This window comes from Hyaena hyaena, unplaced genomic scaffold (genome assembly GCF_003009895.1).
Source record: "Hyaena hyaena isolate Hyena2069 unplaced genomic scaffold, ASM300989v1 scaffold_9, whole genome shotgun sequence".
NCBI lineage: Eukaryota > Metazoa > Chordata > Mammalia > Carnivora > Hyaenidae > Hyaena > Hyaena hyaena.
Genome location: NW_024080641.1, coordinates 5,642,221 through 5,651,977, shown reverse-complemented (window position 1 = coordinate 5,651,977; position 9,757 = coordinate 5,642,221). Strand labels below are relative to the sequence as shown.

Here is a 9,757-nt window from a genome sequence, read left to right as displayed (position 1 = left end):
GTGTAGGGGTCCGTGTCCCTGTCTCTTGCTGACCCTAGGTCTCTCTGTCTCTGTCTGTGACTCAGTTTCTCTGTCTCACTGTCTGTCTCCCTGCCTCCAGAACTCCCTTTGGGCTTCTCTCTGTCTCTCTGTCTCTGACTTTGCCTCTCTCTCTGGGCCTTTCCATGCTTGTCTGTGCCTCAGTTGGTCTCTTCTGTCCACCAGCACAGCTGGGGGGCAGCCTTGCCCTATCTAGTTCCCCCCAGCCCCACTCGGGGGCAAGACGCCAGAGGCAGAAGCCGTGGCTGCCCTAGTCAGAGGCCACGGAAACGAGACCTCCAGCCCCAGCCCCTGCACAGCCGTTCCTCAGTGCAGACCCTAGTGAACACTGATGGGGTGGGGGGGACAATCCAAGAGAGGGAGAGCGATGGAGGGGGGGGAGGATTTGAAAAAAAAACAAAGAGATGGAGAGAGGAGATGTGGTGGTGAAGGGGAAGCAGAAGCCGGGATCGGGACATGGAAGTTAGAACAGACAGAAGTTTTGTCTCCAAAGAGATCAACTAACAGAGAAAAACGGAGCAAAGGCTGGCATGGGAGAGGCCAGGGTGGGCAGCAACGGGGTCACAGTGGGAAAGGCACTTGCCTCCAAACGGAAGTTCTGGGATGTGGGGGTCAGTCGGTAGGACACACCGCTCCAGAGCCAGCTCCCTCCAGCCCAGGGAGGGGCTGAGCCGGGGGGTGGGGGTGACTCAGGGCCCCAGAGCTTCCTGTGACTCAGCCCTTGGTCCCAACCCTGAAGGGGGGAGCGGAGAGGGAGAGGGGTCTCTGTAAAAGAGAGGGAGGAGGGTTACCAGAGACCTCTTTGCCTAGGTTGTCCACCTCAGAGGAGGGGGTGGGGCTACTGATTGGGACTTTGAGGGGAGGAGGGGGCTGGGGGCCTGGACCCTTGGGTCTGAGGGAAGAGGGGGCTGGGGGCCTGGACTCTGGGCCTGAGGGAGGAGGGTCTGGGGGCCTGGGCCCCTGGGTCTGAGGGAGGAGGGGCTGGGGGCCTGGACCCCTGGGTCTGAGGGAGGAGGGGCTAGGGGCCTGGACCCCTGGGTCTGAGGGAGGAGGGGCTGGGGGTCCTGGACTCTGGGTCTGAGGGAGGAGGGGACTGGGGGCCATGGACTCTGGGTCTGAGGGAGGAGGAGCTGGGGGCCTGGACTCCCGGGTCTGAGGGAGGAGGGGCTGGGGGTCCTGGACTCTGGGTCTGAGGGAGGAGGGGACTGGGGGCCCTGGACTCCCGGTTCTGAGGGAGGAGGGGTACAGGGCTGGACTCTGGGTCTGAGGGAGGAGGGGCTGGGGGCCTGGACCCCTGGGTCTGAGGGAGGAGGGGCTGGGGGTCTGGATCCTGGGTCTGAGGGAGGAGGGGCTGGGGGCCTGGACTGGGGTGTGAGGGAGGAAGGGGTTGGATCATATACTCCTGGTCCAGGAAGGCTAGAAGAACTGATTCCAGAGTCCCTGGGACTTTTCCTTGGCCCTGTCCCAGCTGCCCCACCTTCATCCCAGCCCCATCTCCGGGCCTGGAAAGGACCCAGGTGCCTTGGGGCCCAGCCGGAAGGGGCTAAGGACAAAGGGTTGTTTAACTGGGCAGGGTGGTGGAGGGGAGTGAAGAAGAGGGTGTCTCAGGCGGAAAGGTCACTCGTCGCCCCGGGCTTGTGCAGGGGAAGGCGGGGCTGGGCCGGGAGGAAGACATCCTTCATGAAAGTCAGAGGCTTGTGGAGGCAAAGCCTCCGGGGTTGTTCTTTTTGAACTGGCCGTTTGGAGGCTTCAGGGCGTGGGATACTGCCACCTGGTGGTGGCTTTGGGAACCGCAAGCATCTACTTGACTAGTTTCCTGTCAGCATATATTGAGCACCTACTGAGTGCCTCTAAGTGTTGAAGGTGAAGTAAACACAAAAAAGACAAGGGGCGCCTGGGTGGCTCAGTTGGTTAAGCGTTCTGCTCTTGATATTGGCTCAGGTCATGATCTCACGGTTTATGAGTTTGAGCCCTGCCTTGGACTCAGGTGACTTGGCAAAGCCTGCTTGGAATTCTCTCTCTCCTTTCTCTCTGCTCCTCCCCCCTCCCCACCCCACCCCCGTTAAGAAAAACAGGCACAATTCCTGCCCTCATGTTACTTCCAGGCTAAAGAAAGTTTTGTGGCTCTGTTAACCTCTCTCTCACTGTGTTTCTCTGACTCTTTGCTTCTCTCTCTCTCTGTCTCACTGGCCTTGCTTCTTTAGTTTCTATCTCTTGGTCTTTGTCTCCAAGTGCATGCTTTTTTCTTTTCTCCTGATTCTTTCTCTCTGTTTTTGTTTATTTTATCCCTTATATATCTCTGTTCCCAACCAACTAAAAATTATGTTAAATTATATATAAATTAATTATAAATATTATATAATTAGATAATTATATCTCACCATCTGGGAGTTCACAGGCTTTGGTTCAAACCTGTGGCCATGGCCACTATTTTTGTGTGGAATATAACATGTATACAGCCTGGGTTAGTGACAGACCTGCATTCACGTCTGTCTATCTCTGCTGTCCTTAGCTGTGTGTCCTATAAAATGAGGATGATACCCATGTTACAGGCTTGCTTGAGAATTAGGTGAATATCCAGAGTCCTCAACACAGGATCTGATAGATGTTAAGCACCTGGGGTACATCATCTCTAAAGTTAGCTGCCAATATTTCCTCCTCCCTGTGCTGCCATGTGGTTTCAATCTGGCTGGCTTGTGACTTGTTTGTTGCAGAGATGATGCTGGGCCAACTTGAGGTCCAGTTGTTTCGAGAACTAGAAGCCTCTGCTTTTGTTCTCTTAGAACTCTAAGTCAACCATACTGTGAGGAAGCTTCCGGAGAGGCCATGCAGAAGAGAATCAAGGCAGCCTGGCCAATAGCCCCAGTCTAGCCCCAAGTGAATGCCTTGAGTACAGCTGCATGAGTGACCTCTGGAGGGACAAGCAGCGATTTGTTACACAATAATAACAATAAATTTCATTCTCTTCTATTCAGTTTCAGGTTTGAAGTTTTCCATAATAAAAAAAATATATGTATATGTATGAATATGTATATAGTTGACCCTTGAAGAATGAGGAGTTAGAGGTGTGCCCCCCACACACACAGTTGAAAAATCCACATATAACTTTTGACTCCCCCCAAACTTTTTTTTTTTTTTTTTTTATTTCTAGGAGAGAGAGAGAGAGAGCGCGTGAGCAGAGGAGGGTCAGAGAGAGAGGGTGTCACAGACTGAAACAGGCTCCAGGCTCTGAGCTGGCAGTCAGCACAGAGCCCGATGCGGGGCTCGAACCCACGAACCGCGAGATCATGACCTAAGCGAAAGTCGGACGCTTAACCGACTAAGCCACCCAGGCGCCCCTGACTCCCCCCAAACTTAATTACTAATTGCCTATTGTTGACTGGAAGCATTATAGATAACATAAGCAGCTGATTAACACATATTTTGTATGTTATATGTATTATATACTGTGTTCTTACAATAAAATAAGCTAGAGAAAAGAAGATGTTAAGAAAATCATGAGGAAGGGGCGCCTGGGTGGCTTAGTTGGTTAAGCATCCAACTTTCGCTTAGGTCATGATCTCGCGGTTCGTGGGTTCGAGCCCTTCGTCGGGCTCTGTGCTGTCTGCCAGTTCAGAGCCTGGAGCCTGTTTTAGAGTCTGTGACTCCCTCTCTCTCTGACCCTCCCCTGCTCATGCTGTCTCTCTCTCTCTCTCTCCTAGAAATAAATTTAAAAAAAAATCATGAGGAAGAAAAGATACACTTATAGTACTATACTGTATTTCTTGAAAAAAAATCTGTGTATAAGTGAGTCTGCACAGGTCAAACCCGTGTTGTTTAAGGATCAACTGTGTGTGTATATATATAAAATGGGATAGATAATGGAAATTGTACTTTATAAACTGCAGATAGTATCATTTTGCTTCTCTTTTCACCTCTGGGTCTTTCTTGACTCTTTCAACCTCTATCTTTCATACTTTTTTTCCTTTCTCTCTTTCTGCATGTTTATTCCTATCTTGCCAACACTCTTCTTGCCACTTTCCCTTCCATTTACTTTGCTCTACTACGTTGGCCATCCTGCTGATCCTCAAACCTGCCAAGCTCTTTCCTGTCTCAGGGTCTTGGCACTTGTTTGTCCCTCTGCCTGAGTGCTTTACCCTCCAATCTCCTCATGAATCATTCTCTCACTTCATTCAGTAGTTTGCTCAAATGTAGTCTCTTCCTTGACCACCTCTTCAAAAATGGTCCCCTCCTGATCCATAAAGAATCCTGTATCCTATTTACTTGCTGTGTCTTCATGGCACTTAGGACCCATCTAAATAATCCTGTTTTCTTATTTGACTAATTGTTTAGGACAGGGATCTTGCCATCCCCAGTGTTCAGAGCAATGCCTGGCAATAAGAGATGCTCAATGGATATTTGTGAAGGAATACTCTTATTCAATGGTACTGACTGGCTCTCCTTCAACCCAACCCTCTTACCTGTTCCACACCGTCCTGGAGGTGAGAAGGACGTCATTTCTTCATTTCCAAGTCCTGGGTCTTCCCTCCCCCTCCCCCGTTACTTGAGTTGCTGTCTGTGGTTCTGAGACCCAATGCTATGGATCTGTCCTTGGTGCTGATTAGGGCTCTCACTTCCATTCTGCAGGGACAGGTCAGAGGAATCTTGGGAAAGGAGTGATGTGTGTTTGGTCGATCTGGGCACTGAAACATCTGGGTCACTGAGAGAAGGCAGGTATCTGAGTTCCCAAGGGAGAGAGTGCCTGGGTCACTGCGAGTTCACTAGGTTTTTGTCCTAACTATTTATCTGCTTATCAATTCATGTGTACGTACATTCATATATATACTTTTTACTTTAGAAAATTCCCAAACATACAGAAGTGAAAAGAAGAGTATAATAAACTGCCGTGTACCCACTGAACAACTACCAGCTCATGGCTAATTGCATTTCACCTGTGCCTCCGCCCACTTCCTCACTTCCTCTATTATTTTAATGCAAATCCCAGACATGATATCATTTAATTATATGTCGTATTTTAAATTTTGTTTCTTTTCATTGAGGTATGGCTTATACGTTGTAAGGTTTGCAAATCTTAAGTATACAGGTTGATGCAACTCTACCTGTCTATAGATGTGCGACCACCACCTTGATCAAGCCATAGGGCACCTCCACTGTCACACCAGGTTCTTGTGTACTCTCACCCAGCTGATACACCAGGGACAGCCACTATTCTGACCTCCACCACCAAAGATCAAAAAGCCACAATATGGGTTCTCGAGACGCTGCACTGCGACCCCGCACTCTGCGAACATGGCGCTACGAGCGGGAGCGTGCGGGCCGCGGCCTGCAGCCTGCGCGCCGCCTCCGCTCCCGCCGCGCCCTGCCTGCCGCGGCCCTGGGGGCTGAGGGCGGGCCCCGTCCGGACGCTGCGCACGGGCTCCGCTCTGCTGTCTGTGCGTAAATTCACAGACAAACATGAATGGATAACAACAGAAAATGGTATTGGAACCGTTGGAATCAGCAATTTTGCACAGGAAGCTTTGGGAGATGTTGTTTACTGTAGTCTGCCTGAAGTTGGGACAAAATTGAACAAACAAGAGGAGTTTGGTGCTTTGGAAAGTGTGAAAGCTGCTAGTGAACTTTATTCTCCTTTATCAGGAGAAGTAACTGAAATTAATGAGGCTCTTGCAAAAAATCCAGGACTTGTCAACAAATCTTGTTATGAAGATGGTTGGCTGATCAAGATCACACTCAGTAATCCTTCAGAACTGGATGAATTAATGAGTGAAGAAGAATATGAGAAATACATAAAATCTATTGAGGAGTGAAATTGGAACCCCTAAGAAACCAGTATGAAACAACTTAATGTAGCATAGTTGTCTTAAATTAGTGGTACATAGAGGATTTAAAATAGCAACTTTTAGCAATACCAATGCAAAAAGAAACTACTTAAGACAATTTTAATGAAAGAAAACACCCTTAACTTTCTAATGATTGCAGATAAAAATATGTATTCTTTTTTGAAACATCCTATGATTTTTACGCTAGGCTCCAGTTAAAATACTCACAATCCTGAAATTATCTGTGGTTAAAAAAAACTAGTTATAAAAATTATGTAATTAAAGGATAATACTGTCATCTTAAGCCTTTGGGAATTGTAACTTGCTTACATCTATCCCTGGATTGGGGTTAAAATACTTAAATGATCTGTCCACTGAAAATAACTGGCAGTGGGGAAAGGTTTGTGAGTTGTATAGTGCCAGATTAAGAACAATACTATCTTAATTTTGTAATATACTGTGCTTGCTGGTGCTATTTTTATTTGGTGAAGCAACAGCCTTGCAGAAAGATAAAAAGTTTAATAATAAAACATTCAATTTCGTTAATCAAAAAAAAAACACACACAAAAAAAAACAAAAAGCCACAATATGGAAGGCCAAATACCTGGGCTGTAGCCTTAACTTTGCTGTTGGCATTATTTTTTTTTTATATATGAAAATACCGTATGTGCAGACAGTACATAACATTCAGAGGTATATTTTGGACAAATAATTATATTGTGAACCCCCACGAAATCACCATGGACTCTCAGAGAGGACATTGCGGTGCATTCCTTTATGATAACATTCCCTTCCCAGTGTCCAGAGGAAACCACCCTCCCTACTTATAAGGAACTTTGCTCCTCTTAATCCACAGCCCTCACGCACTGTGCTTTCTTAGTCTCTCCTCCCTCCAACCCTTCAACACTAACTGGCCCCTGGCCCTAGAGACCGAGAATGAGAGACCAGCCTCCTTCCTCATCTCCCTGCCTCTCCTGGTCTGTCTCTTGCATGGTCACAGGGAGAGCTTCCCATCACCGGACTTCCTCCATGCCTTTCCCTTGATCTAAGCCCTTCCATGGATCCCCATTGGTTGTAGGCAAAAGTTCAGGAAACTTTATCCTCACCTGATATTTTAGGCCTTCCAGGGACCCTGCCACCCTCTTCATTCTCATTTCCTTCCTCACACTGTATACACGGACCAAGCCTTTATGAATACCTGGAATGCCTTTCCTCCTGCTACTTTGCCAATTCCTATTAGTTATTTAGACGTCTCCTCAGAGATTAATTCCTATCAGCAGCCCTCCCTGGTCTTCCTCTTTGGAGCTCCCTTCAACCCTCATACCTCATGCTTTACCAGTTGTGAGCCTCCAAGGTTTTCACTGTCTCCTTCCAGACCAGGAGGGCAGGGTTGGGTCTGACTCATTGCTGGGTCCCTGGCATCACCCAGCACGGCATAGATTATAAATGTTTGCTGACCCTCCCTTCCTGCAGCTGTCTCTGTGTCTTACTTGCTCCTGCCTTTGTCCTGCTGTCTTCTTGCAATTTAACAAAAATTTCCTGAGGGCTTGGCATGGGCTGGTTTCTCTGTCTGGAATGTTCCGTGCTCTGTCCACACGATGACCTTCTACTCACCCTTCAGGACACTTTCTGTCCTGAAGCTCCATAGCCTCAACCTTCAATCAGAGGCTTCTTTGCCTGCTAGCCCTTCTGGCCCAACCACTCCCCTATATACTGCCCTGGTCTGTCTGGGTTCTATGGCCACCTGGGCTCTAGCTTGTGTCCCCCATCAGATCAAGAACACAAGTGTAGGATTTACCAGGATCACCCAGCACAGAAGAGTGAATTACAAATGTTTGTGGACTCTTTCCTGAGATTACTTCTCCTTCTGTGTCCTCTATCTTTTCATTGGCTAATCCCTCTGCCTGGAATGCTGTTCCTTCCTCTGTCCATATGGCATGCTTTAAGACCTGTCACCAGGTTCTCCTCCCTCTGGCACCAGCTTCAATATATCCCTCTCCAACTCTGTCTCCTTCTGTATGTGCATCCCCCCCACCATAGGCTTGTGGCTGTCTGAGTGTGGATCTGCCTCCCTCGCATCTGACTAGGAGCTCCTCCAGGCCTAGGAGTCACCTCTGTGGCCCCAGCGCCCAGAGCATGGCCAGGAACACAGGATCACAATGAATGATGGGTACCAGTGTGTCTAAATCTAAGTTTGGTAAACTGAGTGCTCTTCCCTTACCATCTTTCAGCTTCATTTCCAAGATCTGTGTCTGAAGCAGTAGTCTGTGTGTAAACGGATACTTAAGAGGATTAAGGCCTCTCCTTTCTTCTCCCACTTTACATACATTCCCTCTCAGGGCTGCAGAATGTCTTCTCCACTGAGTGTTCCGCATAGTGTTGCTTCTGACCAGGGACCTCTCTATACAGTGAATGAAGTGGGGGCAGTGGGCTCATGCTCGTGAATTTCACTGGTCTTACCTCATATCCCATCACCTAAAAGAAACTCACCTGATAAAGCAATGGGAGAACTGAGTTATTGTTGCCCATTGGGAGTCAACACCCTGAAAGGATGGGGCTCTGTCTTACAGGGTCCAGCATTAGCTTTGAGGTAATGACCCTTATACTGTGCTGTCTCCCCCACAGCCTGAGTACGTGGGTCTGGGTATCAAGGGGTGACAAGGGGTCCTCTCACCTGTAACCCACTTGCAGAAGTTTTGCTTCCCGTTCCCATGACCTTGAGCTTTGCTTGTTTGGAGGTCTTGGTTCCCAAGGAAAGAATGCTTTCACTTGAGGACACAGCAGTGGTTCCGGTGAATTGAAGGTGAGACTGCCACCTGCACATTTGGGGCTCCTCTTTCCACTGGACCAACGGGCGTGTCTGGAACCCAAGGCATTCTCCGGAGCACTTCCCAGAGGTTCCATGTCCAATAGTAAAAACAAACAAACAAATAAGTGAAAATAAAATACAAGACCACTAAGGATTTAGACCTCTCAGGAACGAGTGTTTGGGTCACCTCACTAGTTAAAGGACACTCTCAAGCTGAGAGCAAAGGAAGCTTGGAATGAGTAAGGGAAGAAGGAAGTCATATATTACATGTTAACCATGGCTTTGTGACCAATTACAGAAATGTGAATTATAATAGGTATGCATATTTTCTTCTTCACTTGTTTTTCCCTCCTTCTCTTCCTTTCTTCCTTTTTATCTTTTCATCTACCTATCAATCATCTATCTACTAACTGCTTTTAATCTTGCCTCTTATTTCCCTTTATTATTTTATATTCATAGCGATGGTAGTCTTGATGTTCATAAATGAAAATTTTGTCAATAGCATCCATCTCTACTTCTCCACTGCCTTTTCCTTCTCATCAAGACCAGATATTTCTCATGCATTGCTTAACCGACTGAGCCACCCAGGTGCCCCTCTCATGCATTGCAGTTAGGAAATAGCAACGTTAGTTGTTGGGTGAGTAGTAAAAAAAAAGGTTAAAGACCACAGATCAAGATGACAAAGAGAAGTGTGTGAAGAGATAGGCAAAATGAATGATGTGCAAATTTGAGTCCATTTAGTCAGAACCCAGAGAGTAACAATACTAAACATCACTTGGGTAATTCATTACCAGTCAACACAATAGAGACCACATTCCCTGGATTTATTCACTCAGTCACTCCTTTTCATTGAACATGTTACCTAACATGCAAGGGGTTCATGTCCTGAGAATGTTAACTGAAGTCTTCTCTATCCCTTTGCTCCTTAGTTGTAACCAAATAAATAACTTTAAGAAAGGGGTGTGTTTTAGTTTTCTCCGCCCCACCCAATTTGCCATTTATGCACCAAGAATGTGTTTAAAAAAAAATTTTAGGGACACTTGGGTGGTTCAGTCAGTTGAGTATCAACTCTTGATTTCTGCTCAGGTCT

At 47.3% G+C, this 9,757-nt stretch overlaps 1 protein-coding gene across 1 annotated transcript; it reads left to right on the top strand.

Moving 5' to 3' along the window:
* The first annotated feature begins 4,460 nt into the window (after positions 1 to 4,460).
* On the top strand, positions 4,461 to 5,884 carry LOC120242406 (glycine cleavage system H protein, mitochondrial-like). The gene is made up of 2 exons (XM_039248195.1): positions 4,461 to 4,520; positions 5,202 to 5,884. The coding sequence occupies exons 1-2, from the start codon at positions 4,461 to 4,463 to the stop codon at positions 5,844 to 5,846; spliced, it is 705 nt and encodes a 234-aa protein (XP_039104126.1). The 3' UTR covers positions 5,847 to 5,884.
* The last annotated feature ends 3,873 nt before the right edge of the window (positions 5,885 to 9,757 follow it).

What these genes read in the sequence shown, in the direction of transcription:
- LOC120242406 (XM_039248195.1), top strand. Translation starts at nt 4,461, where the DNA reads ATGGTACTGACTGGCTCTCCTTCAACCCAACCCTCTTACCTGTTCCAC. An exon ending in TGTTCCACACCGTCCTGGAG is followed by an intron (nt 4,521 to 5,201) that starts GTGAGAAGGACG and finishes CTGTCACACCAG; the next exon opens with GTTCTTGTGTACTCTCACCC.